This window comes from Drosophila santomea, chromosome 2L (assembly GCF_016746245.2).
Source record: "Drosophila santomea strain STO CAGO 1482 chromosome 2L, Prin_Dsan_1.1, whole genome shotgun sequence".
In the NCBI taxonomy this organism is placed as follows: Eukaryota; Metazoa; Arthropoda; class Insecta; order Diptera; family Drosophilidae; genus Drosophila; species Drosophila santomea.
The window spans coordinates 10,129,118-10,156,962 of NC_053016.2; the positions used below are offsets into that span (position 1 = coordinate 10,129,118).

Sequence of the window (27,845 nt, forward strand, 5' to 3'; positions counted from 1 at the left end):
AGATTTCGTAAACAATGTTTATAGTTCTGTAATATATTGGAAAGGAAGAGAAATTCCACTTGTTAAATATTGATTGAAATTTGAATTTTATGAAGTTTGTCTATAGCTCTTCTTTAAATTTATTGAGTGTTAAAGCAGAAAATAAGAAACTGCATTCTGAAATTTCAATATTTCACACATAAAGAGTTGGCTCTGAATAGCAAACAAAAGAGCCGCTACGCAATGTGAATGATTCCATTTGGTTGTTCTGGTCGCGCCTGCTAGCCAAATCTTATGATAAATCATTATAAATCACATATGCCTGAAAAATAAATAACACAAAATGACCGCTGAAAAAACAGACAGTGTGTATATGAAAATGTATGTATTCTAAACAAGGGAAAATAGCGATGCTGGGGAATTAGCAAATCATTTTTCTTCAGACGCATTAGCAGTTTACATATATATGTATTTACAAGTTCCTGACTGGACCACCTGTCCAGGGGAAATGGAAAAGCATAACAAACTGGGATGATGCCTCTCGATTATAAATAGACTGGTGCCTCTTTACCAAGATAATGTGGGCTTACATATAAATGTAGGCATACATAGTACATATAAAGACAAATATCGGTTTGTACTTTTATTTATTTTTGTGCAAAATGCGCCATTAAATCGTATAAATAGATCTTTGAAAAGCGCACAGGGCGCTGAGTCAACGAGTGCCTCGAACATTAACCTCATTCATTAGAAGATCGAGAAATAATTTTCGATTCTCGTGTGCGAAGACTTTCGACTGTCCGGCTTAATTATGTTTATCGGGTGTGGTCTATAACCCCAACAAACAACCCTGGCAATGAATGGATATAGTAAAGAGATGAAGCAGGCCACTAGTTTGTCAATCTATGAGTTATCCAAAAAAAAGTAAAACTACATAATGGGTATGATCAAATTTGTTGTACGTGATGACTAGCTTTCGGGAAATGCGATTCGATGATTTGTTCAAAATTAATTCCTTGGTTTTCGATGCTCTCACCGAGGTCTACAGCCTGACCTTCTTTGTGAAGCACCTCTCGCAGTTTCCAGGACTTTCCCAGGTGGCCGAAGCTCCAGGTCCTGATGGCAGACCCATGGGCTATATATTCGGCCAGTATCAGCTCAAGAAAACCCAAGAACCCTATGGTCATGTGGCAGCACTGACTGTGTCATCCGAGTATCGACGTCTTGGACTGGCCACAGCTCTCATGGATTATTTCTTTATGGTCTCAGACCTCAAAGGAGCTTCCTACGTAAACCTCTTTATGCGAATCAGCAATCAGGCTGCCTATCAATTGTATACCTCCATGGGCTACGCTCATCGGCAAACATTCGCGGACTATTATCCGGATGACCCGCAGCCGGAAAGTGCCTACGAATTGAGAAAGTACGTTCCCCGCCCTTTGGAGGTTCAATAAGCAGTACAATCGGGGTGCCTTCAGAATAAATTAAAAGTTTTTTTTTAGATTACATAGCTAATTAAAGAACGTCCATTGAGGTGAATTTTTTGAAAGGAAGATCAATTTCCGTTGACGCACAAAGGCGAACTATAGGTCGAAATAGATAAAAATGTTGTTGGGTGGACATCAGTCATAAAGTACATAGAAGTACTCTTTGGGTCATCACTCATACGCCATGTTACGTTGCTACTACGAGATGGGACAACTTTATCTATAGAATCTCGTTAAATCAATCTAATAAAAAACTTCAATCCTCACTTTTAGATAAGGTCCACTCTAATGCTGGCAATGCATATATGTACATACATATATATGTATGTTCTTTAACCCAAACGCATTGATGTTCGTGTCGTTTGCCAACCAAATTCAATTGCAAATTTCCGTTTCGAGATGGTCAAGGCTTTCGTTGTTGTCTTTTTTATTAGCTACATTTCTCAAAAGCAAACAAATTAGAAAATGTATATATTTAAATATAAAGTGTAGTCTGGCTGGGGCATGTGTCTGAAACACGCGCAATGATTTTCACAATTTGCCATTTTGCGCAACTTGAAACGCACAGCATTTGAAAATTCTGGTTCAATGTTGTCATATAAACAAATCTTGTTTCCATATGCTTTCTGACATACATTCTCTGGTCTTCATTTTTTACTTTCAGCGTTTGGGCAAACTTTTAGTTGAATGATGGCGGGCGAGTGCAATGAACTTTTTCTGGATGTTTCCTAAATGGTTTAATGTATATATTTTGATACAGTTTAATAGTTTTGTGCAGCTACCATTGCCTACTCCACCATTTTGCCACCAATAATTATACTGGCAATTCCGAATATGTACAGCATCAGCAGATAGTACAGCTTACTGCCGAAGCTGAAGAGTTTGGTAATCATAATTCCCTCTAGAGACTTCCTATCCACATCGCGGGACAGAGGCAGTCGCATTTCATATCCATGATCGTCGGCATAAAACTGCGGCATCCAGCGATATTTCACATAGCCCAGGGACTCGTAGAGCCCAATGGCATTTGTATTCTTCTCCCGCACAAATAGATCTACATAAAATCCCCTCTGACGATCCATCAAATCCTTAACAGTTGCTAAGAGCCGAGTGGCCAAGCCCTGTTTTCGATAATCATGGGCCACAGCCAGAGCAGAGATGTGTCCATGACTCCAGCTCATATGCTGTCCGTCTCTTAGAAATTCAGTCGCATCCTCGACGCGTGTTCCCAGGATGAAGCCGATGAGACGGTCGCCAGGAGCATCGGCCGCAATAACCAGTTCGGGCGACTCCAGAATCTTGGGAATTAGGAACGGCAAGGAGTACACTTCCACCAAGGGGTCCATCACAATGTGGTTAAACTTGAACATATCTTCGAGAACAAAAAGCCGCGAAGCAGTCATGATTCGCAGAGATTTAATGTTCCTTTTTTGATCAATATTACTTTGTTAATGTTTTTTATTGGCATCCAAAGGTGCATCTCTCGGTAGCAATTTATTTACCTAAATATCGTTCTAGAGACTACCAATACATTTGTCCTATGCAATTTAAGCTCATACGTATCTTGGGGATTCTGGAAAATATACTTGAAAAGTGTGCGTAAGATCTTGAAATTGCCGATCAACTTACGAGCTTTTAACTATTTCGTATTGCTCTCGAAAAGAAGACAACTTGACACAAAAACCCGGCATACTTTTGGGCATTTCAAAAGTCTAGGTCTACAAAAATGTTGACATTTTATTAAATCGGTCGCTCTTAATATATTGCAGCATATCACGTCTTAGACTAATCGGAATCCTATATTTATTTAATGTTCTTGTAGATCCAGGGCAGCAGCGAAGTGACACGAGTGTAGACGCCAGGATATTGACCCTTGCCGCAGCCAATGCCCCAGGACACGATGCCCACCTGGGTGTATCGTCCACCATCATTGATGACCATGGGTCCGCCAGAGTCGCCCTGTGGATATAATCAGTCGGAGAATCCTGCTGACTAATTGGATATATGTGTTCACTTACACTGCAGGAATCCTTGGCTGCCTGACCAGCGCATATCATCGACTCAATGATTCCACCAGGTGCGGCACGTCCGTACTTCCTGGCACACTCGGCATTGGTCCAGATGGGAATGTCCACCTTCTGCAGGATGGAGGGCTGAGGACCATTCTCCCGCAGACTTCCCCAGCCGGCCACGGTGGCCACTTGGCCACTGTACGATCGGGATTGCTGCGAGGGCGAGGTGGGCAGACAGATCGGTTGGATCTCCCTGGTGAAGGGCACCGGTTCACTCAACGTCAGTACGGCCACGTCGTTGTGCTGGGAAAGAGTTAAACCGTTTGTGATTTGAATACAATTTATAATATTACTAAACCCAAAAGGTAGATTAGATTTACTTACCAAGGTGCTGAATTCAAAACCCTTGTGGCGCACAAGACGCTTGATCCTGCGGGACACATGCTGCACCTCAAAGTCCGTGCCGATGTTGTAGTCACCCAGATTGGCTGTCAAGGCCGCCACATCCCACGAGGTCATGCTGAAACCACCGCAAGTTTATAAGATATTTTTAAAGGAATCGGACTTTTTTCTCACCGTGCCACACAGTGAGCTGCGGTGAGGATGTGGCTATTGGTAATCAGACTGCCGCCGCAGAACTGCTTTCCCGACTTGAAGAGCACAGCTATCCAGGGAAATTCGTGTGGACCGGCATTGATGCCGCCAACAATCCGCTCCTGGTCGGGCGTCACTGGATTCTTATTGCCGCACTGCAGCGGCAGTCCCTCCGGACTAGTTCCACTCACAGGACGCCTCGTAGTTGTCGTGGTGGTAACTGGCGTGGGATAACCAGGATAAATGGGGCGCCTGGTGGTTGTCGGTCTGGTGGGGCTTGTGGGTCTTGGAGTGGTGCGCTTGGTGCTTGGAACGCCGCCTGTGGTGGGATGCGTAGGATAATGGTGGTTTGGCGGATGGGTGGGCAGCGGTGGTGGCCAACCCCCAGTTGTGGGTGGGTGGGTTGGCAGCGCTGGTGGCCACTGGCCGCCCGCAAAGGAGCCAAAGGGCCACTGGTAGGGACTAATGGTAGACGGTGGCTGGGTGGGAACAGGCTGTTCCACCGGTTCCACTGGCGGTTCTGCTTCTGGTTTTTGATCTGTTTCTGGGGGATTAGCCTCAATTGTGTTAACGTCCTGGAAATCCGGCATATCCTCCACACTGTTCCCATTGTCGATGGGCTCCTCAGGTCGAGGAGCATCCGCAGGATATTCACCCTCCACTTCTCCCTCGGGAATCAGATGTTCCCTATCCTCCTCGTCAGCCACCACTGAAGGCTTCTCCGTAGTCGTGGTCGTCGTTCCAGGCAGTGGAAACACCCCAAAACTGTTGGCATCAATATTGGTGCAGCAAATGCCATTGTTAACTCTGCCCAGCAGATCGAAGAAGTTGCACATATTGCCGTTCAGCCCAAGTCCATTCGCCTGTGGCCACTGCCGCAGGGTGAAGATGGATAATTGGCGGGCCAGCCTGTAGTACTGTCGACACCCATCGATGCGGACACACACACCTGGTTGGCCACGGGATGTCAAGCACTTGGATCCTTCGCCAGGACCCCAGCCACCGGAAACGCCCTGTGCTCCGAGAGCTCCTTGCCATAGCAAAATGCTCGGATCGAAGAAGAACTGACGTCGCTGGCGATTTAAATTAGGTGATGAGGCATCTGCAGGAAAAAAGAGGGTTCAGAATTAAAATATAATAAAATATTCTAAAAACTTAAAAACCGAGAGTTCTCTAAGTATTTTATATACATACATATACTAATAACATATTCCATTTGTGGTAGTTAAAGCTTATCGTATCTTATAACAAATTACAAAAACGTAATTAGTACAGAGACACTAAACATATCAACAAAAAATTTCCAGTTTAGGTTGTGAACACTATATAAATGGTTAGCCTTAAAAGATGTAATATAATATATTAAATTTTAACTAACTGTATTTTAAATTAATTTACTACAAAAATAATTTATAAATAAGAAGATTGTGCTTAACCTATATAAATGTTAAGTTTCGGGTGTAACATAAATGAAGTAATCATTCTATATTTGGAAAATATATGTGGCACTTGGCGAACTGCTGATCGTTTTTTCGAGGGGCACTCGAGATCAGAGTTTGTTGAACCCTGAAAAGATTTGAGCTACATACGCAATTGTCTAACCAAAACTATGGTACTTTACAACCCATTTTTTGGCCAATCTGTCGCGCTATTGACAAAGCACCCAAATAACAAAAAACAGATATGAGTGGAGAAAAGACCAAGCCAATATTTGCTTAACATTCGTTCACGTTTCGAGTTTTGGGTCCACCACGCTTCTCCGCCAGTCGAGAGCGATTACTCAATATTTTGACATATTTCGCTGGCCAGAATATTGACAATAAACTTAAGCTCTTTCCACACGGAATGACAATTGCTGTGCCATTTCACAGATGCTGAACTTGCCCCCCACTGCGGCAACTTTCTACTGTCAATTGTCATATATTTGTCATGTTCGTTGGCGGCTTCTTAAAATTGGTCTAGGCCTTTGTTCAGGTCGCCGGCTATTCTCTGATTTTATCGTAGAAAGATTGTTGTTGCTATTTAGCATGAATTTGCCATATTTTTAATTTATTATGCATGTTTTGGTCAGCTTCTGGCCCACAAATATAGTTTGAATGGCTCGGCAGCGCATAAAATTTGACTAAATAAGTGGTATGCTCAGCTTATCTTTATTCCTAACTTTATTCCTAACGATCTGTTTGCTTTTGTGGCAATTAATTAAAACGATCTTGTTGACAGGCTTTAAAAAACCTTAATGCTTGCGTTGGGGTGTAAGTTTTATTGATTCTAAATCGAGCATAAAAGCAATTTGTCACAGGAAAGTCTAAGAAATCTGCACGTGGCTTTTGCTTTACTGACACAAGTCGTAATGAAGAATACGTTCAGGTCGTGATACGCATCGGTAATGAATATGCATAACTTTTTGGTTTTCTGAAAAATGGTTTCATTTAACAATATAAATCCTACCACCAGCCAAAAGTGCTAAGCCAATCGTGACTCACTTGAGAGGAATTGTTAAATGAATCCTATGTTTGTGTGGATCCCCAAAGAAAGTCACCGAAATATTACTCATTTGCCCCAAATATCGTTTGAAAATTTGTGTTTTTTCTTTATAGCTTACTCGACATTACTTTGATTCTTTTTAAATTGTTATGACAAGCTGTCAGGGGCAACATATTCTCTTTGATTGATCGGAGATCCTGCTTTGAATTCGACACACTTATCAGGGAATAAAAATTTAAGACTGTTCATACTTAAAAAAAAAAGAAAAGAAATAATGAAATATTTTGATTAAATATATATAAATGTTGCCGAAAAAATCCATGTTACATTTATTTAGGAAAACAATAAGCTAACTGTTGTTTTGAGTAACAGTAATTTATTATTACTTTAACCTAGCTACATAAGTAACATATGACTGCATCTTTAAAGTTCTTATAACTTGAATAATCCTCGAAACACACCCAAACCGAGGTTCAACAGGTTTTCTGTGCACATCGTTAACACTTGATGCAAAATACTTGCAAAGCGTTAACTAAGAATCAGGGACAAGTTACAAGTTCAAGGTCTGCAAGACCGTTACAGCTCATGTGCTACTGAAAACCTGAATATCGACGCAGGATGCCAGAGAAGTCGAGGTGGAGTTCTACTTTATGGTGGCTTGTAAATTTTATATGAACAACCGTCATATAAAGAATATTTATCGCGATTCCAATCGAGCAATGTGAACGAAATGCAAATAAAATTAATTTTTAATGAATATGGCTTGTTGAATCCGAGAAAGGTGTCGGCTTATGGCCTTTTATATGGCATTCGTTTATGGCCCAATCTGCGGGGCATCCCGCATTAATAGGCTTATGTCGTCGCCCCGAAAAGACATCACCACAGATCACGCCTCTCCATCAAAAGTGCTGTCTAATTGTCTAATTGTTGGCCGTAAATAAAAGAGAACAGATTGGCGGGGACATTGACAGGCGACGGAACACGATCGACAAGCGACGAAGTTGATCTCAAAATTCACTCCTACATGAGTTCCAGTTGTTTTTGCAATAGAAAGTTCTCTATAACTGGCCTGAAGGGCAGTGCCTAGTGACAAGCCATCTATGTGGGTATAAGGTAAACAATGTTGAGTACACTCACTCGTAGAGCCAAATGTCGCATTTTCCACTCAAACGATTTATCCTCCATGCGATTTATAGATTTCTGAAGGTCATACAAGTAATGCTTGGTGCGTGCCGTGCATAAATTCTACTGTCGAATCAGAAAAGTGTTATTTCGGTGTCGTTGAACCTCATTTTATAATAGTGACGTATTTCGAAGAGTGACTGAAACTATATATTCTATTCCAATATTAATTTCTAGACAATTAAACGAAATTTGCTACAAAAAATTAGGGAATACTGTTCCTTAAAATGTTCCCTAAAAAATATCCGCTTCACTCAGAAAATTGAGAAGAAAAATTGGACAGTTTATAGAAATTGCATAGTTCGAATTTTTCAACATTTTTAAAAGCAAATGTAGGGATACATTTTTGTAGGGACATCAGTTTTCTTAAACCCTGTGCTTATACCTTTTTTCAAAGAATTAAAATTTAAATTAATTTTAATGTTTATACAAATAAATGTATAAATAGTTATACAATAATTTGCTAAGTTTGTGCCTTAAGTCATTCGATTACATTTCAACCGACTTGTGCTTCTTGTTCTCATTCCTTGAATCCAGTCATGTCACTTACCCACCACCGTTCCTCCAAGATTTTCCTCAGCTGTGGCATTGGCATTGGCATTGGCTTTAAAGAATCCTGCCTCGGGCGCCGGGTTTATTTCACCATTTGGCCACACAGGAGCTGGAACTAGTGCCCCTCCCGAAACGGATGGGAGATCTGCTCCAGAGATGATTTTAAAATGCAGCAAATGCACACAAAGTAATAAAACTGGCAAAAATGCAAACATTTTGATATTTGTTGCTTTCGCTGCGGTTATATCTTCCCAATTTGTTTTCGTTTTGAACGGAGCAGACCATATATAAATTGACTGCTATATTGTATTAAGAACCGCCAACACGAATCGCGACTCAGAATATATATCTCTTCTGGAATGCCAGGCACGTTGCCCCGATGGCATTCACCTGACCACGACTACGATCCCGAAGACGAAATTCTCGGACTTGGACTCGGACTTGCTCTGGATCGCGGTAGTCGATACTCGGTACTCGATTCTTGACTTCAAGTACTCGTGCGTTAGACGGACAGGACCGTCTTTTTGGCTCGAAGGTCCGATTGCTTCTGAGCCAACAGAGGTTCTGGCGATTGGTTAACAGCTCCGTTGCCAAAACGACGACGAAGGCAGCGACGTCGGCAGAAATGTTGTGGCCGGAGCAGCAGAAATGTCAATTATGAACGCGTTTCTTTCGCCGGATCACTTTTGGCCGACTTATTGGGCCGCCTTCTAATGCACACGCGACGCTGGTCACTAAACTGCGACTACGAGTAAACTAGTTCCAGCAACGCCTCCATTTCCATTGCCCACCAGGCAGTCTGTCTTCTAACCCGGTTCCGATCCCGATCCCGATACCGATCCCGAATCCGATCCGGAACACGCACCAAATCAGACTGAACAGCCGCCGGGAAGTTGCGCGACTGCATACTATTAAAAGAAAAATCCAGATGCGGTTGCATCTTCTCGTTCTGGCTCAGTTGGCCATTAATATGCATGAAAAAAAATTTAACAGTACAAAAAGTACAAAAATTAGTCTTTACTCTAACTAACTTGGTTTTCTGTAAATTATTTTACATTTTTTTTCAGCAATTGTTTCCATAATATAGGAATAATAACAATAAAATATTATGGCGATTTTATCATTGATGTTTCTTTTGATTACCAACATAGTAATTATTATTATTTTTCTTTTTATTATTTTCATATTTATTAACAGCATATTCTATAATTGCAAACTAATTTTCCATAACAATTCAGCTAACATACCATTTCAATCTCTCACTGCATGACTGGATTAAGTTTCCATTTAAATTCCAAGGTGCAAAATGCATCGGGATCTTTATTTTCCACCAGGTGAGTAGAAGAAGACCCGTTTGAATTCATCGACTGATGTAAGTGTTTTTAGTATATAACATAGCAAAGTTTACGACGTTTAGCGAGCATTTTAGCGATTGCATGGAGGACACCTCTTGTCTCAGGATTTAAAAATAACCAACATTGATCAGTGTTTTGTTTCAATCGTATTATTAACACCGAGATCGGGCGGCGCCTTAGATGTTAGACGCATCATAAAAATTAAGTCAATTGTTTCCTAAGAATCCGCCAGATCATTTCAATAAAAAAGCACTCGACCCCAGTTCCATATATTGATCGATGGAAAGTTAAGTGTCACGGCCTGGACCTTTGCGGGATAATTGTGTTTCAATATTTTGCCAACTAATTGTTGGTAATTGGAAGCCTTGAGGCACATTCGCGCACCTCTGATTGATCGACAAGTGGGAGTGTTGAATATTATTCATGAAAGGCTCTCCAGTTGGATTGGTATCGATCGAGTGTGCATTTCTCAGCATCTTCAGTCATATACAATTGGATGTTCTGACAAGGGAACATCGGGCACTCAATGTTCAATGAACCTCTTTAGAATTGGAGCTGTTCATACTTTATTAATTAGCTTATTTATATTTTTTTTTATATAAAGCTATAAATTTAAAAGGTTTTTCTTTACTTCCTTGTATTTCAATAAAGCAAAGAAAATAAAAAAATGTTGTAGAACAAATATTTATATCAAATAACGTCAGTTGGTAGTCAAAATTAAAACGTAGTTTTAAAAAACACATGTCAAATACAACTTACTTCATGAATAGATTTGCAGGTAAGGTACATTTAATTTACCTGTCAAGTGTAAGTAAAAAATTTGTAAGTCAAGCGATTATTCGGAAAGAGCATACTTTCAGGATCGATGACATAAGCCTGGTAAAAATAACTTGCAAAAGCTCTGTAAAACTTATTAATTATAAAAACACCTAAATTTCGGAATAAAAAATAAGTAAAAAATACACCTCCTTGTAAAGAGCATTTATTTTAAAATTTTCACATAACTTCTATCTTTGTTCAGAATGGATGACATAAATAAATACAAATTGGTTATGTTTAAAATCATTCCAAATGATTGCCAAATCGTTTGTGCATAGAAAATTATTTGGAAACAGCGCTTAAGCTAAATTTGTAGTCGTTAACATTAGGCTTAAACTAACTAGGAGCTAAGTGTTCCTTGTGGACGCGTTTAGTGCATCATTGAACCAGGAATTTTTCGATGGGTACCTTGGCAAAGAACTCATTGATGTGGGCAATCAGAATGGGAGCCCATTGTTCGCGGGTGGCGGGAATTCCGACGCGAGTGATCTCCGGCAGATTCTCGTTGACCAGATTGAGAATCATGGCATCTGGGAGGTTACAAAATCTATCAGCTTAATTAATATTAAAAGAAATTATAGGGCTTACTGAGGTTGCGATCGGAGAAGATGCCATTGGCCACCACCTTGGCATCGCCGATATTGACATTGGCATTCAGGCGATGTAAGCTGAGACGCTGCTGACCACTGGGCAGCTGTTCAATGTGGCCATCGGTCAGAATGGTGGCCTTGATGTTGTCTGGGGGAATGTGAAAGTATCAGGCACATGCTCCGCCGAACTTACTTTTCGAACCGGCACTTACCTATGGTGATGTTGAAGGGCCCCTTGGGCACCAGACGCAGTCCTCCGAACTTCACGTCCGCCTTGAAGTGTCCACCGGCCTTCAGTTGCGGCAGTTCAACGCCCAACTTAATTATGAAGCCGTTCTCGGTGAAATTGGCTCCAACACTGTTTACCTGCAACTGGCTGATGCCATAGATCTCCATGTTCTTGATCAGGAGTCCGCCCTGGATGCCATCGTTGGTGTACCGAAAGATGCCCCTCTTGTAGAAATACGGATCAATCGAGTCCATATTAAACTCCGGCACGCCCTGATATCTCAGCCTGGGAGCAAATGACTGGATCAAGCCTCGTATGCATTCGTTCAGATCCGAAGAGCTCAAGCTACAGGGTGTCACCTCATTCGAGCCACTGGACAGAGTGGTCACCGCTGGTGCAACTGGAAGGCGAAAGTGATGCGAGATTAGTTCACAAGTCGGTTAAGTCATGGTTAGCTTAGGTCGTAAAGTCCATCGAGCCATAGCAAAAGTATATCTGATCACAGGGGGGATCATAACTATTATATTTATTAAATTTTTCGCTTTTAGTGCCAGTCAACCAGGCATGACGAAGTTCACGTGTCCCTGTCGCCACGTGTCTTCTGTCATATGTGAATGGGGTTTGTGTCATGGTGACTCTGGCCTCTGTGATAAGATAATATTTTTTAAGGTTTTTAAAAAAATAAATTTTAAAAAAATCAGCTATGAACTTTTTTGTATTGCAATTCGGAAATATGCTTCATACCCAATATTATTTGTTCAACTAACGCGGTAAGCAACTAAAGGAAGCTAAGCATTGGTAATGCATTACCAATTAATATTAGAAACTTGAGTTCAAGATTTCTCCATTTAATATTTAATTTAATAAATAAATATTTAATGCATGCGCATGTTCTTAGTGTAAGCGTATTATAAGAAAAAATATAAAATAACTATAATCCAAATTTACATTTGAGCTACGCTTAACCTTAAATGCCTTTTCTTAATGAAGCTAAGGAAGTTTAACAACGAGTTGTTAAAATTAAATTTTACTTGCAACGATATTAAGTCACGCCACTAATTGTTTTTATCTTCTCCTTCTAACGACAAGCGGAAAGCAATTATTTTAATGTTTCTTGGCAAGGCAAGTCCAAATTTAAAATATATGAACACAAATTTAAGACGTGTAATTAAGAATTTGAAGAAGGAGACAAATTTTGGTTAATTTAAAGTTAAATTACGCACGTGAACAGCCCAATTAAGTCATTTGGCTTGAGTGCTCTTAAATTTCCCACTGTTTTGTCTTAAACATGTTTTCCCCTGTTTCGCCTGACAAGTTCAATGTCAAAGGTGAGCTGAGCTGTTATGGCATAAAGCAAATCCGAACCCGAAATGTCGAAAATAAGAGGTGCCAGAAAAGGGTTGGGTCGAACTCAAGTTTGTTGCCCAAGTCCTTTGTTTGCTCAGGCAAATGTCAATAAATTTGTGCTCGACGTGTTTTTAGTACCTGCTGCTGACGGGTTTCTTTGCGTAATTAGAGACAAGTTACAATTACAGCTTTCAGTTTGGCACAAGCCCAGCAGCGCCGCTTACGCATTGATGTAGGTCAGTTTTTCAGCTTTTCGCTTTATGTCAGCTCGGCGGTAGTATATGACAGTCTTGGTAGAGACGGCAGCCGGTTTCGGATCGGATTTAAGCCTCGTTTTTGCTTTTGTTGACGCTGAACTCTTTTCGCAAGAGCGCAAACAACACATACACACTCACATGCATACTGTAGCCAACACCTCGTGCTTGATTAAATTAATGTAATTGGCAATATTTCATAGCCTGCATTATCTCGTGTTTATTCTGCATTTATAACTCGGACCAGCTTGCGTCACAATTTCTATTTACCCAATGATTTGCTCCTCAGCTTGGTAACTTTTACCACAAAAATCATGTGTAAGTGTGTCAAGTTCAAGTGACACAGGCGATGACTTGCTTGTTGCTTTATTTTACATATTCCACTCGCCATTTCAAAAGCGTTAAAATGCGAAATAAATAAAAAGATTTTACTGCAAATACACTTGCTAATTTCTATTGCAATTTCATTTCCATAGCCTGGACTTTGCTATTTGCAAATCCCCTTAAAGCATCTTTTACGATGGCAGTACTTTTCCTAATTTTGAAGGTCACAGGCCTATAACATGGTGTCGAGTGTATGCGCAATACAGGTAAACATTTCAAGAAGGTAAACTTTTTACAATGAGTAATCGCCACAGATTGGCATGGAAGGCACACCGGACACGGCCTCTACTGAATTTAAAATAAGAAATCATATTGTCGGCGAAGTAAAGACAGCAAATGAAGAAACTTTTGAAAACAGGAAGTTAGCTATTACAGAAAAATTTAAGAACTCTTTTGCAAACAAAGTTTTTTACTTTTAGGTATTTAAATATTGTAAACACATTTTAATCGAAATTTCTTAGCAATGTATTTCTTGTCTAGTTGCCTAACTTTGAAGTTTATAAAATTAACTGAGAAATAATTTTTTGCCTATGTTTTTTTTTTTTTAAGAATGGACTATTTCTAAGCTATAAGTCACAAGTGTAAAATATTTAGAAATATTAAAATAAAGGCAATACATTTGCAAATGGAATAAAAAGACAAAATATCGTAAAAAATCAATATCTAAACAGATATATACTATATAGTACTTTTGACCGATCGGTAAGAATTTTCAGCTCGAACAGAGTACACATAAAAATGCGATATGCAAGGTTTCATGATGATAATATGAACCATGATATTTTGTTTGGACAACACACTGCAGTCGACGACGACAAATTGCATTTAGCAAACGAAAGACTTAGACAACGAACTCGTTGACTTGAGCTGCATTAAATACGTGTCTATATATTTGAGGGCGTGGGAAGGGAGTGACTTTTTGTTTGACTATCAAGTTCCTTTGTACGCTTGCATAAGTAACTTTACCTGCATCGGAAAAATCGATTGAACTGGAGGGCAAAGCCACATCGCTGCTGGAAAAGCTCGAAGACTCCGCCGCCAGCTCCTCGACCGGGCTGGAATTTGAATTCGGCTTGGGATCGGAGCTGAAAACACTGGGTGCGGAGGTTGGCAGCGTGGCCGCATAGCCACTTCCGAGTGCCAAGGCGGCCAAAATAGTGAGCGAGATGCAAGGCAATTGCATTTTTGGGACTGGCTGGCTGTTGCTTTCCGATTTCCTCTGCACAATGGGGCGATGTAAACTCGTTTCAATTGATTACTGGACTGACTCTTTCTATTTGACTTTTTTCGTGTGACTTGATTTAACACACGAATACGGTACAGACGGTAATTTTCTTGTCTCCGTTTTTCCTTTTTTTGGTTTTTGGTTTTTTTATTTTGCGTAATTTTTGCAAACCGGCTTCACTTTTATTTCTTCACGAGCGCTTTTACAGTTGCTTTTTGTTGGCTTTTCGATTTTCTCGGTTAACTGCAATTGTTGCTGCAATTGCTGCACACACGGGCACTGAAATGCACACAATCTCAGCCAGCTAATTGCCAAACTTATCCGCAGAAAATGGACTAACGAATTTTTTGAGTTGACGGCCCGTGGCTTGCAAATCTTGAAATGAGCGCTGCATAAATCGCACGTTTATTTATAGTTTTCAAGCTGCCCGAATTTTGTGCTCGTTCAAAAGTTTTTCCAAGCCGCTGCCGAAGCCAAAGCAAACAGCAACAACATGTGGTTGTAGGCCCCAACAAAATCGGTCGTTTTGAAGGCTTTAGGCCGTCTCGGCCGAAGCCAAAAGCCGAACTCGAAAGCTTATCTCGGCCAAAAAAAGCTTTTTTAAAAGAACCACAAAAACGCAGTTTGAGAGCCACAATTACGATGTGTTTATTTACTGCCTTTGGACAACAATTATTTTAACACCTCTTTTTTTAGCAGTATTTACTTTTGTCTGTAAACATTGATAAATTTTGTATATACATATGTTTTATTTTTGATGATAAAGTATTTTTATAAATTTATATATTGTGTTTATTCATTGTACTCTCTATTTTTAAACCAAAGAACTTTATTATTTTATACATTTTTTTTTTGATTGTTTGTTTTTCTTTTAATTCTTCTTATTTGCTAAATGATGTACGTTTTTAATAAACGATGTTTTTCGCAAGAGTTACAATTCATGCATATTTTATAGAGGAACAGCTTACCATACCATTTGAATGCATCCATCTGATTGTTCCCACAAATCTGTCAAATACAGTCAACAATGAGAAAACTGACAAGACGTTTTCCCATTCCCGAATCTCCAATCCCTGTTTTCAGTCAAAGTGCAAGGCACGTATTAAGTTTGAGTCGCAGTGAGGCCCTCCGAGGTGTTCATGTAAAATGTGGGTCAGTTGTAAATCTTTGCAGCTTTATGCCACATAAAATTATTCATGAACCTGCGACTTTGTGGGTGTACAAATCGATGTTCAAGGTAGTCTAGTACGTGACACATTTCAAAATTTAGCTGTGCAAGTGCGAGACTTCCCAGAAGTTGCCTGAAATCAGAACTCTGCAATGATGAACTTTGCTACGGAAGCAATATTCCGAGTTTTGCAAAAATTCTATTTCAAATGTATACAATTAAGAGATAAAAACACCCACTTAATATGATGGGCCTGTCTTTGGACAGACGACAGTCGCGTGTTTATTTTTTCTATTCAGTTAGATTCTGTTTTGAATGCACATCACGAAACAATCCAGTCACCATAGACATTAAGAATATATAATTGACTGCAATATAATAAGCTGCTTTATGGCACATTTAGCGCCGTCTACAATACAAACTTGAGTCGAGTAAAATTTCATCACTTTTTTGGTAACCTTAGTATGGTAGTCCATACTACCAAGTTTTGTACTTTTATAATGTATTCCATATGGCCCAGCAACCGAAGTCGCCGGGCACTACAAAAAATTATTTTAGACTCATTAGAGTGTTCCTCTCCACGGAAATCTTTAGTAAAAGGCGAAAGATTTATTCGACAATTGAAGAGAAACCAGAGTAACTTTACACCGCGAATTACCTACCCTACCATTCAGAACGAGCTTGAACTTGTTGAGAATCATAACGCTGTTTGTTAAACCCAAACAACCCCTAAAGTATGTTTATGGTAGGGATTTTCCTCAGTTGATCTCAAGCGACTACCTGAAACGGGACTACCTCTAGGAAATTAACCCCAAACCCTTAAAATAGGCAATACAAAGTATGATTACTTTCTACTTTCACATTTATAATTCCCAAACGGTTCTGGCTGTTTGCTCATGGATACCCTGCTCGTTTTCGTTTCAAGCTTATCGGCCTTTTTGGCTAAGATTCTCTCAGGCCCTCTCTTGCAATGCGGGAGACGACCTCCCCAGGGCAGGACATCATGCCATGAGCCTGGGAGATGGTTAGAATATCGGCCAAGATAGATGAAGTTAGTATGCCCGCCCCACCTTTTCGCAGCGGGGTGAATACTACCTCCGCGCTCGCCCTCTGCGGCAGATACAGCCATTTTTTCACGCATTTCTTTACGGCTGTATCAACTTATAATTCAACTTATTAGAGTAACATCTGATAGTTCCTCTAATGGAGGACCACAAATGATAAACTGATTTTTGCAATCAGATGGAGTTAATTCACTTAATTCAAGTTCGGAGATAGTTGCCAGTGGCGCTTGGGTCTTGCTCAATTGCACAGCAGTTCAGTTGCCACTCGACAGTTGGAGCCAAGGTCAAAGGTCGGGGTGCGCACTTAACCTATTAACGCCATTATCATTGGGTCACACAGCGTTAAAAATGTGTTACACTTGCGCTCAACTAGGGCATGAAAAATTCATTAAAACCGGGCTTAATTATTGTGGCTCAAAATGAGGAATCCAAACTGGCGCCTAGAATAAATGTTTTTAATTTAAACAAATATCATTTAATAGCACCTAATGGAACAATTAATTTTCTATTAAACAACAATCCTCACAAGCTTAGTCCATCAGCTAATTGAGCTACTCCTTGAGAAACTGGTCGATGGGAACCAGTTCGAATGCCTCGTTGAACATTCGCAACAAAAGGGGTTGCCAATACTGTCGGGTCTCAGGCAGCATTATGCCGTAGATATCGCGCCAATACTGATTAGCCACATTCAGCGCTATTTGATCTGTAATGAAACATAATCGCGAGCTTTAAACAGTGCGTTGAGTACACAGAAAACAGTACGTTTAAACTTGTTTGCCTTTAGTTTAATGGGTTAAAGATTTATTAACTTGATTAAATATTATCACAAAATGTGGCAACTAACAAAAATGATTTGGGATGTACATTTTTAAACTTCATTATTGCTTTGTAAATCTTTAAATATATATTCAAGTCAAACAAGCGCTAGATGTATTATTGCGGAATCAATTGATATTTGTATTGACGTAAAACTTTTAACTAATGCAAAGTGCTTACGTATTTAAAGTAATTAAATATTTATGTAAGTATCGGGAAACAAAAACGCAATTTTTTCCGTACTATTGAACATGTTTTAAAATACTTTAAAATTAGCATTTCAAAATGACCCGTGTGTATACGAATGTATATACTTGCTTCAAAAAGCAAGCCTTGGTTTTAGATAAACAAAAACTTTGAACTTACCCAGTTCTGGATCTGCAAATATTCCGTTTGCCTTGATGACCAGATCCCGAATCTTTGGCTTCGTTTCGATATTCTTCATTCGGAAGTACCGATGACCATCCTTCTCGTAGATCTCACCATCGGTCAACGTTGTGGCCTCCACATCCACTGCAACCGGAATGATAAGTGATCACCCAAAAAGAGACACACTAATTTACTTACTGAGCGTTACGTTGAATTCACCCTTGGGCTTCAACTGCAGCTGATTCACTTGCATGTCGGCCTTATAGCTGCCCACAATGTTCAACTTGGGCATTTCGGTGACCAGACGGAGTTTCACCTTGTCGCCATTGAGTTTGACGGACACGTCTTTGGCCCGATTGGCGGAGAAGCCGTAGATCTTGGCATTGCGAATGGTGATCCGGCCATTTACATTGCCACTGGAGTATTGGAAGCTGGTTCGGTTGAGATTCAAAGGTTCGTAGGGCTCGATTCTCAGCTCTGGATTGCCGTCTTTGAGGCGCGGAGTCAGTGTGTTAAATATCTGCTTGACGCACTCCCCCAGTTGATTCTCCTCAGTCGAGCACTTTGGCAAATCTTCAAAGCGAAATGTTTTATAAAATTCGCAAAATAATGTATGATTTTCCTACCAGCAAAGTAGTTTTTATCCGTAGGTGCGGCACTCGCTCCCAAGGCCAGCAGGCTGAGCAATCCAATAATATAATACATTCTACCACTAAACTATATCCTTTTCGGGACTCGAATCTGACTTTCAACCTACTGCTAGAACGATAAACTACAACTGAAGCTCCCAGACTGCAAGTCGAGCTATTTTATTCTCCAAATCAGCAGACTACGACACAATGCAAGTTAGAATCTAGCTTAGTACATTTTACTTGTAAATCAGAAACATTAGCCGGCAAGCAGCTAGACTTTGACTGAATGCCAAACCGGCTCGGTCTGCCTGATTTATAATGTCGTATTATTAAATGGAAAAATATATTGAAGGTACTACAGTAAATGGCAACGATGATTTGCCATAAATTTATTTACTAATTACCTAGTACGTATACTAATAATGGGCTGCCGATTTTGGCTATTTATTGGTGACATTGAAGGGCTGCCAAATTGAGCTTAAAGAAGTTTCGTCATTAAGTTAGTCATATTTGAAGTTAGTTGGGCTATAAACTTCGCAGAAAGTAAAATAAGATCTATTATATTCTGAGCAGCTTAAAGCTAAATTCAGTTATTGCGTCTGAACGCCGTGTGAAAAGTTATGCAATTAAAACCATTAGTGTCTTGAGTTATTGCTCCTATAGGCGATAACTAATTACTTAGTCATTACGATTATTCGATCCAATAGTTTTCCATCCATTGGGTGCAATATTTAATCGATTCCTAACTACCTATAAACTAATAAAACATTTCAATTTATTACTATTATAACACCACTTTTTTTAGTATACAACTCAAGCCCTATTTAATCGATCATGACTTGTAAATGGACGCATGATTTATTGTTTAGAGTGAGTGGGACCTTTTACATAACTCAAGAAAATATGTGTATAAAAACGAGAGCATCAAAACGTTACACATTCCAAAAAAACAAAAAAAAGGATTAGAAAATTGAAATATTTGGTCAGTTATAGACTAGCAAAATGTATCTGTAGCAAAGTGTTTAGGTAACTTTATCTTTATTTCGGTACGAACTATGTTAACACCTTGAGTAGAACAGATGAATCCGCAGGATATAAATAGTAAATCAATATTAAAGTTAGGTATCTCAATTCTTGGTAACAAGCATATCAAACGGTAGGGCAGCAAAGAAGTCGTTGGTGGACTTCAAGATCAGGGGCTGCCAGGTGGCCAAAGTCTCGGGAAGCATGGCCTCATAAAGCTGGCGCCAGTACTGATTGATAAAGTCCAAGATGACATCGTCTGCATAAAAAAAAACAAAGCAGTTAGTAAGTACAATAACATAGCTGATTGACTATTACTTACTCAGCACCGGATCGGGAACGAGTCCATTGGCGTAGAATTTCAGGTCACCCACCTTGGGCTCAGTCTCCAGTTTAGTTAGGCGCAGATAGGTGTGGCCATCACGCTCGTAGAGCTCGCCAATGGGTCTCGCCCTCATCGCAACATTAGCTGCGGAAGAAACAGGTCAAGCAAAAAGAAAATAATAATTAAATAATATAAATAACTTATTGAACACACAATGTGTCTAGCCAATCTTTATGTGACTTAATAATTGTATACAAGTCACCAGTTTGGTGCAGTTACATGTGTTCTTCTAAGTTACTTACTCATGGTAATGTTGAAGGCGCCCTTTGGATTCAGCTTGAGGTCGTTGAGCTTGATGTCCGCCTTGTAGAAGCCCTCGACGAACATTTGGGGCACATGCGAAAGGATCTCCATGCGCACGCGACCATCCTTCAGCCGGAAGTTGACCTTGTCCACGATGCCCTCGCTGAGGCCGTGGACCACGACGTCCTTCATGGAGATCCGTCCCTGGAGCAGGCCGGATGTGTAGCTGTAGGAGCTCTTCCCCATCTCGAAGGGATCGAGGGGCGGGATGTTCAGCTCGCTGATGCCGTACTTCATGCGTGGCGTTATCTGCTGGAGGCCCTGCTTGATGCACTCGCTGATGTTGATGTCACCCTCCCGACAGGTCGGAATATCCCCGGCTGCCGAGTGCCAAGTGCCAAATGCCGAATGCCGAATGCCAAGCAAACAAACAAAATTTAATTGGTGAGCATGGACCTTGACATATTTAGTTCAGCATAAAACACGTTAGCCATATCGCGTACGATCGATGTGCCTATGATCAGAACGTGACATTTTCCTAGCCGAGAATTTTCAGTTCGCTTAAACGTTTCGCCGCTCACATAATTGTCAACGTCATGCGCAATTAAATTGTTGATTAGATTTGATTTTGTCAGAGAGTTGAGCGAAAATTCCTGCATACAATTAAAGAGTTTTGTTCTGTCTGTTTTCGCGTTTCAAGTTCGTCTCGTCAATTTCCCTATTGGTCTACCTTGGGAGAAGTCTGCTCTACCGGCGGAAGTTACAGGTCCGGACAAAAGACTTAAGCGGCGAACTTGTCGTATATTTTTAACTTCTCCCATAAAAAAGCTATATTTAAATCTACAACAGCAAGTGACGCGGTCGGCAAAAATCGTATAAAAATCACATGTGCAATTGTGGCCTGAGGTAATTCAAATGGCTATGAGTTTATTTCTGGCCAAAACTGTTTGAAGACAATACCTATCAGCATGACAATCTACATTTTATGTTTGTCATGGTCTGTCTGCGCTAAAATCAGTATGCCAAAGAACTATATTTAGATACTTATCATTTTGTTGAATTCATAAAAAAATGTCTTGAGAATTAAAGCTCACTTCAAGGACAATTTCTGCACATCACGTGTTACTTTGGCATGATTTATATTTCTTTAAGTGTATATGGTATTTAGCAAAGTCTTTTCTATATAATATTCCGTTTATTATTCTGTTGCGATGGGGAGAATACAAATTTCTATCCCATTTCTATATTGAGTTTTACGAAACAGGCTTTATGAACAATAAAAAATCCCTAAAAAGGTCTGTTAAGATATTATTATCATTTAGCCTAATGAAGAGGATTTTTATATTTAAGGCAATGCAATATATCATCTAGCGTTGTGCAATGCGATTGTTTTAAGGAACACTGGGTTCAAACTTTGACTGTCGGATGCTTGAATTGCTTTGTTATAAAATTCACACAAAGTTGCGTGCTTCACATGATTATTGCTATCACGAAGTCAATTTGTATGTTTCGAATTTTCTATTTAGCTGATAATCGCAAATTTAACGACAGCATAGCAAGAGATACTAAAGTGTCGAATTAAAAATTTGTAATTTTTAAAATTTAGAATTTATAAGAATTCGAATTTATAATAATTTTTATAATACATTTCTGAAATTTAAATTAAAAATTGTTTAACAAATCTTTGTCACTTTTTACTATTTCAATATATTGTGTTTGTAAAATATGATTCTAAAATTAATGTATGTTTTTTCTCCTTTACTTTAACACGTATTTTGTTTAAATGTACTGTTTGCCATTTTTGGTTTTCCTTTTTCTTCATTTTATTGTACAGTTTTATTTTTCACGTATAATGACACTCACGTATTTCTCGGACCGGCTTGAACTCAACTGGCGGCAATTCTATTTCCGCTGGCAAGCATGAGCCCGCCATCAGAATTAGAGCAACAGCGCCAAGGATACGACCCATTTGGATAGTTTGTTTAATATATAATTTGATAAGTTGGATCAAATGATGGTTCAATTGAGTTTTCGTTCGGTGAAGTTATTCAACATCCGATAGATAGCCCTGCCTGACCGATGCAAATGCGAATCAACGTCTGAGAGCTGCGATGGGTGGCTAGCTTTTATTTATGGGAAGAAAACAAAACAAATCCAATCAAATCGAAATTGCAAAGGCAAACGCAAAATAAAAAACAGGCACAAACACAGATGCTCGGCATTAGCAAATGATAGGGATTTTGGGGCGGAGCGGTAGGCGGTGGGCGGTGGGCGGTGGGTGGATAGCAAAAATAGCTTGGAACTAATCGCCGTCGCAGTTGTAGAAAACAAAGCAAATGCAAAAGTCAATAGACAGTATACAGTCGACAGTAGACAGTATACAGTATACAGTAGACAGTAGTGAAATACAAACGACATTATTAAATTCCCCCGTAAAGTCGTGAAGTGGAAGCCACCCAGCCATCCGATTTGACTTATCGCGACCCCAGTGCGACCCGACTTACCCATCACATAACCGCCTACCAACTACCGGCAGCTGTCCCAGGCGATCCGACTCGCTTTGGATGCTTCCTCGACTTGGTGATTGGTGATTGGTGATATGGTTGTGGAGATCTTGGTCCCAGGCGGCTAATTAAAAGGTACCACTTAATTTGCTGTCTCGGGCTTGAGCTTATTGCCATATCGTGCGATATTACACAACTTAAATTTCAAAAAATGAAGAAGCTTTTAAATTCTTTTAAAAATTACTGTATCAATTTATAGGGCAATGAATGCTAAAATGAAAACTATTCTCTATTGTATCAACTTATAGGCTATGAAAACCATTCTTTCTCTGCTTCCAAGCCTAAACATTTTAAAATACTATCACCGCTTTGTTAAGTGAAACCCCTATTTTATTTAACTGAGTTCACATTTCGTGGCCTAGTAAAATAGACACTGGGTATGCCTTAAAAACGAAAACCCAAAGCCTTTTACTGCCTATTTCCCGCACATTCGCCTTTACTAAGTAATGAAAGTATAAATCAAACAATAGATGTCAAGCGTGGCCGTGTTAACAGCTATGATGCTAATTCTCATTTTTGCACCTTACAACAATATTTGTAGTGCTTGATTAGTAAATACTTAGTCACGTGCGTCGAAGCTTAAATGGCTGGAAATGAGTCAGAGAAAAAAACCTCAGTTCTTAATTGACAATCAAATAAGTAGCTTATTTAAGGCAGGCCAATGTTCGAATAGAAAATCTCCAGGAGCGTTTTAAGATCTATCAAGTGACCTGCACAAAAGAGATAAACGCACCTTATCAGCAGACGTAGACTGTCTACAAGAATGTGCCCTTTTGCAACCCCAAATAGACGTCATCTTATCGTCATCTTCTACATTAAAGTGCAAGCCCAGAAATGGCACTCCGAGTTCCAGGAACCCATATCTAAAAAAAAATAAGAAACAACTGGAGAACAAAAGATCAGTGCCACACACACCTTATCAACAGCAGGGCACCAAAGGAGTTGGACAAATGAGGCCGCAAAACACTTTTGGAATAGAGCGAAAATTGAATTGAACAAGAGTAGCCCAAACCCATGTGTATGACTTTTACAAAAGGCGGCGACATTGAAAAACACAGCAGATAATGGAATTCAAAGAGGAACAAACACGAATTGAATGAACCAGACAATCGATGGGCGCGCATTTCGCCACCTACTGATCCGGAAAAACTCGGATTGTATTGTATCTGAAATTCTAAAGATGCCAGCAGAACGCACGCAAGATCAAACATGACCAGCAGATAGGGATGCTTACGAGTAGGTAAGTGGGATGGGATGGGTTGGGTTTGGATTTTGGTTTTGGGTTTGGGTTTGGGTTTGGGATTGGGTGGCATGTACGCGTGCGCAGGCAAATCGTGTGGGTTTATGATCTTGTTTTCGTTTTGCAAAAATAAAATTCGGCGTCGATTTGTGTAAACAAAGTTATAAAACTTGGGGGGTGGATTACGAAGAGCGGCAGATAAGGCTTTCGCCATATAAGCTAGTGCGCCAGGCCACAGGACAGCAGTCAATCCAGAGACTTCGAGAATAACACACTCACCATACCATACCACAACATACAATGGAGCACCATCACATCTATCGCCACAAAAAGTTCGACATGGCTCGAAAGATCGAGAAGTGCGATTTGCTGCTCAAGGAGGAGCTAATCTCCCGGAGCGGCACACCCTGCACCAGTCGGAGTCCGTTCGATGAGGCGAATCAGTCCCTCAGTTTGGGATACAGTGACCAGGATGCTGACTTTCCTCCGCTGCCAAAGCGACGTCGCTTGGGATCCTCATCCTCCAGCGTTTCCTACCACTCCGCCAGTCCCATCATAACCGAGGCCATCCAGGACATCTTCAAGTACCACGTCAACATGGTGCGGAAATTCCCCAAGAAGGAGCGCTCGCCGAAGGATCAGGAGCGCCGCAACAAGAACACCATTGCCTGCAGGATGAGTCGGCGGAAGAAGAAGTTCGATGACCTGCAGATCGAACAGCAGTACAAGGAGTGCTCCGTGGAGCACCTCAAGATCGCCGAGCAGAGTCTGCGCGCCAGGGTCTATCTGAATCACCTCAAGCAGCTGGTCAAGCAGGAGGACCACCCGCTGGTCTCAGACAGGAGAGCTCCGGAGGAGAATACAAAGAGGAACTTTAGCATCGACTACCTGATCGGTGGCATTAAGCAGGAGAATGCGTAGACACGCCTACCTCCTTTGTGGATTGTACTATATAGTTAAGTATTACTGTAATGCTGTTATTATAGTAAGTGGTTAAGCTTCTTCAAGAACTTTTAGTGCTAAGAAATGTAACATATAGCATAAGGTTAAGCCTTTAAAGGTTAAGCAGGAACTTCTTAAAAATAAAATAACAAATAAATATTTCTGAGCTTTCTATCAGTTTTTTTAAAAGCAAGTGTATTGCCAATGAATTTTTTTTTGTAAAGAAAAACGCTATTCATTTCGTTTTGCATGGTTTTTAATCTTCCTTCAAATAATTGTATAAAGGTTAAGTAATAATTAATTACAGTCTTAAAGAGCAATCATTACACACATCTATATCAAACGCTAATTGATCCACCAGTGGCAAAGATGATGTGCTCGTCCATCAAAGGAAAAAGAATGGATGTGAAATGGCTTTTAGTCATCAATCTGGGCTTTCTGCTAGAATCAAGAAAATACTAAAAGCTAAATTATTTCCAAAATTTAAAACTATAAAATCATCAATGTTTTAGATTTTCTATAAAACCAAGGGTCTTTAAAACTTCTAAACGTCGATGCCTTTTTCTTCCAATCTGATATGACTTCTCGTACCTCATCCGCTGTGAAGTCATGGGCAATTAGCCGTCACTTGGGCCAATCGTTATTGGTAACCCTGTGGACAATTGCCCCATGGAGCAATGTTGGATATCGACGGACTGGGCAGCCAGTCGGATAAAGTTCACTGGGTAATAACCCTGCACCCTGGTCAAACCACAAACCTGATCCAAACCGCAGCTAGGGGAACGTGGGCTTAAAAGTTAACTACTCCTATTCCCGTCTATCACTCACCTGTCATTGTCGCACTTAAACTTAAACTAAACACTCTAGCTAGTCGCAGCTACGACATTTTCAAATCCATAGTAATCGAATTGGTCACGCTAAAGGCTTTCACTTGCATAACCCCTAACCCCTGTGGAAAATTTATATAGTGCTTCTATTACTTAAATCCGATTAGGTAATTTAAAGCTTCAGCAAAATCAGCGTATATGCTATACACACTTCTATAACTAATTCAGTACATTATTTCCTTGCAGCAATAATGTAAAACATAATATAAACATTAATAACATTATTAACGAAACAACAAATTTGGTATACACTGTGTGAGTGGCTGCTCCCTTTAGCGTGCATCATTGCCACCTGTGGACGCATTGGTGTTGATGTCAGTTGCATCATTGGTTGGAATTCCACTGCCACTCGGTCCGTGGTCCATCATGTCGTCATCGCTCATTCCCCCCTCGGATAGAGCGTCCTGTTCCGCCTCCAAAGGCGGGTCCAGAGCCTTGACGATGTTCAGATAGTACTGATTCTCGGCATCCGTAAACATCTTGAACGGCAAGTCCTTGCCGACAATGGCCACATTTATGGTAAGGTTTTCGGTATCATCGTGTCCCAAGGATCCCCGAATGGCCTGAATCGCATGGCATATGAGTTCATCCTTGTCGCAGGCCGCAAAGCTCTCCATATTCCGCTCCAAATAGGTGCGGGCACTCTGCGAACGGGATCCAATGGCCATTGCCTTGCAGTTGAGCACATTGGCTGTGGGCATCACCTGGAAGATGTGCGGTCCCTGCTCATCGTAGCCAGCCACCAGCATGCCCACGCCATAGGGACGACGATCATAGCGCTGGGTGGTGGCCTGCAGCTTGTTACCCAGATTGGCCACCAAGCGGCGGATCGGAAACTCCGTATCGTAGGAGTGCCGGTATGCCATGCACTCCGTCCTCATGTACTGGCACACCAGGCGGGCATCTGCAGTGAGTCCTGCTATGGACATGCCCACGTGCCCGTCCACCGGCATGATCTTACGCTGGAGCGTGTCCGTGTCCTTGGAGGTGCGGCACAGGGCGGCCAGCACGGCGTAGTCGGCGCTCTTCAGTCCCACGGTGGCTGCTCCCTGTTTCACGGCCTCCATGGCGTACTCCACCTGGAAGAGACGACCCTGCGGACTCCACGTGGTTGTGTCGCTGTCGTACTGATTCCGGAACATGGCTAAAAGTGTGAATAAATGCGTCGAATTATTTAGGAAAAATTCGTTGGGAATTTATCTAGCTTGAGTTAAAAGTATTTGGAAAACTGATATAATTGTCGATGTAATAAATGTACCAATTTTATTTCGTATTCATTTTAAAGAATGAGGTCACAATAAAAAGGCTTTAATGGACACCAAAGCAAAGGCAATTGCAAACTCAGCATGCTTTCACTCTGCTAAACTTGCATAATGCCTAACCAAGTAGAAAATCAACGGTCTATAAGGAAGTTCAAGCGATCAGATGGAGAAAACAAAGAGGCATGGGCGAGCTGTTCGAGATGTTCGTCATTGAGTGCACCCGCCTGAAAAGCAGCCAACTGCATCCATCGGGTTGTGAGTGAAAAGTAAGAGCTTTGCTTTCATTAATTCGAGTGCTTGTGCTGCCGTGGAAGTCCCCTGCACATAATTAGCTCTTTGGCGCTTGCGCAATCGCTGCGAGCGCAGTTAATTACTTTTAATTTTCATTGATAGCACTTGGCAGTCGGACCACCACAGCCGACTTCCTATGGCGCAAAGTGCTTCCAAGTGCTGAGCAGATTTCCGTCGCGGCTCCAACAACCCAGTAAACCACTTTGCACTTGTACCATGCAGCCAAACATCAATTTCAGTTAATTGTCGAGTTTTTGTGGCTGCCTTTTGCCGTTTTTTTTTCCAACTGGCCTAACATTGAAAATTGCATTTCTGCGCTTTGAGCAAAACTTTGTGCGCTTGCAAAACTCCGTCTCACTGGCCAATTGAACTTGAAGCTTTGCTCGGACTTTGACTATATCTCCGTATTCCCACATCCGATCTCTGTCAATATTAACCAACCGCGTTGAAGGCGATGCCAAAAGCT

At 40.7% G+C, this 27,845-nt stretch overlaps 8 protein-coding genes, 1 long non-coding RNA gene and 1 other non-coding gene across 13 annotated transcripts; 2 read left to right on the forward strand and 8 right to left on the reverse strand.

Annotated features, from left to right (window-relative positions):
* Window positions 1-864: 864 nt before the first annotated feature.
* Window positions 865-3,358, forward strand: LOC120458416 (N-alpha-acetyltransferase 20). 3 transcript variants are annotated; one of them, XM_039646052.1, is made up of 2 exons: window positions 865-1,402; window positions 3,289-3,358. In XM_039646052.1, exons 1-2 carry the CDS (start codon window positions 945-947, stop codon window positions 3,308-3,310), a joined length of 480 nt encoding a protein of 159 aa, XP_039501986.1. In that variant the 5' UTR covers window positions 865-944; the 3' UTR covers window positions 3,311-3,358. The 3 variants fall into 3 exon arrangements, with proteins under 3 accessions (XP_039501986.1, XP_039501987.1, XP_039501985.1); XM_039646053.2 differs by lacking the exon at window positions 3,289-3,358 and adding an exon at window positions 1,482-1,666; XM_039646051.1 differs by lacking the exon at window positions 3,289-3,358 and having other exon boundaries at window positions 865-1,468.
* Window positions 1,859-3,111, reverse strand: LOC120458415 (N-alpha-acetyltransferase 20). The gene is made up of 2 exons (XM_039646050.2): window positions 2,969-3,111; window positions 1,859-2,891 (listed from the first exon to the last, which is right to left on the reverse strand). The coding sequence occupies exon 2, from the start codon at window positions 2,867-2,869 to the stop codon at window positions 2,255-2,257; it is 615 nt and encodes a 204-aa protein (XP_039501984.1). The 5' UTR covers window positions 2,870-2,891; window positions 2,969-3,111; the 3' UTR covers window positions 1,859-2,254.
* On the reverse strand, window positions 3,164-9,147 carry LOC120458414 (transmembrane protease serine 9). Its single transcript, XM_039646049.2, has 5 exons — window positions 8,289-9,147; window positions 4,055-5,174; window positions 3,863-3,998; window positions 3,485-3,781; window positions 3,164-3,425 (listed from the first exon to the last, which is right to left on the reverse strand). Exons 1-5 carry the CDS (start codon window positions 8,503-8,505, stop codon window positions 3,270-3,272), a joined length of 1,926 nt encoding a protein of 641 aa, XP_039501983.1. The 5' UTR covers window positions 8,506-9,147; the 3' UTR covers window positions 3,164-3,269.
* A 1,464-nt stretch (window positions 9,148-10,611) lies between these two features.
* Window positions 10,612-14,861, reverse strand: LOC120458773. The gene is made up of 4 exons (XM_039646552.1): window positions 14,235-14,861; window positions 11,267-11,683; window positions 11,053-11,202; window positions 10,612-10,994 (listed from the first exon to the last, which is right to left on the reverse strand). Exons 1-4 carry the CDS (start codon window positions 14,449-14,451, stop codon window positions 10,843-10,845), a joined length of 936 nt encoding a protein of 311 aa, XP_039502486.1. The 5' UTR covers window positions 14,452-14,861; the 3' UTR covers window positions 10,612-10,842.
* Window positions 14,862-16,180: 1,319 nt separating this feature from the next.
* LOC120444171 lies at window positions 16,181-16,301 on the reverse strand. The gene has a single exon (XR_005615637.1). It is a non-coding gene; the product is annotated as a U5 spliceosomal RNA (small nuclear RNA).
* A 504-nt stretch (window positions 16,302-16,805) lies between these two features.
* On the reverse strand, window positions 16,806-18,696 carry LOC120458429 (circadian clock-controlled protein daywake). Of its 2 annotated transcripts, XM_039646071.1 has the most exons (5): window positions 18,537-18,696; window positions 18,109-18,483; window positions 17,908-18,054; window positions 17,252-17,428; window positions 16,806-17,165 (listed from the first exon to the last, which is right to left on the reverse strand). In XM_039646071.1, the coding sequence occupies exons 1-4, from the start codon at window positions 18,613-18,615 to the stop codon at window positions 17,277-17,279; spliced, it is 753 nt and encodes a 250-aa protein (XP_039502005.1). In that variant the 5' UTR covers window positions 18,616-18,696; the 3' UTR covers window positions 16,806-17,165; window positions 17,252-17,276. The 2 variants fall into 2 exon arrangements, with proteins under 2 accessions (XP_039502005.1, XP_039502004.1); XM_039646070.1 differs by lacking the exon at window positions 16,806-17,165 and having other exon boundaries at window positions 17,167-17,428.
* An 867-nt stretch (window positions 18,697-19,563) lies between these two features.
* On the reverse strand, window positions 19,564-22,297 carry LOC120458356. Its single transcript, XM_039645972.2, has 4 exons — window positions 22,057-22,297; window positions 20,193-20,573; window positions 19,888-20,034; window positions 19,564-19,824 (listed from the first exon to the last, which is right to left on the reverse strand). Exons 1-4 carry the CDS (start codon window positions 22,160-22,162, stop codon window positions 19,670-19,672), a joined length of 789 nt encoding a protein of 262 aa, XP_039501906.1. The 5' UTR covers window positions 22,163-22,297; the 3' UTR covers window positions 19,564-19,669.
* Window positions 22,298-24,208: 1,911 nt separating this feature from the next.
* LOC120453114 (protein Mabiki) lies at window positions 24,209-25,090 on the forward strand. The gene has a single exon (XM_039637654.2). It carries the CDS (start codon window positions 24,298-24,300, stop codon window positions 24,916-24,918), a length of 621 nt encoding a protein of 206 aa, XP_039493588.1. The 5' UTR covers window positions 24,209-24,297; the 3' UTR covers window positions 24,919-25,090.
* An 87-nt stretch (window positions 25,091-25,177) lies between these two features.
* LOC120455316 lies at window positions 25,178-25,774 on the reverse strand. The gene is made up of 2 exons (XR_005616734.1): window positions 25,531-25,774; window positions 25,178-25,380 (listed from the first exon to the last, which is right to left on the reverse strand). It is a non-coding gene; the product is annotated as an uncharacterized LOC120455316 (long non-coding RNA).
* Window positions 25,775-25,963: 189 nt separating this feature from the next.
* Window positions 25,964-27,059, reverse strand: LOC120458922 (proteasome subunit alpha type-1). Its single transcript, XM_039646772.2, has one exon. It carries the CDS (start codon window positions 26,966-26,968, stop codon window positions 26,099-26,101), a length of 870 nt encoding a protein of 289 aa, XP_039502706.1. The 5' UTR covers window positions 26,969-27,059; the 3' UTR covers window positions 25,964-26,098.
* Between the last annotated feature and the right edge of the window lie 786 nt (window positions 27,060-27,845).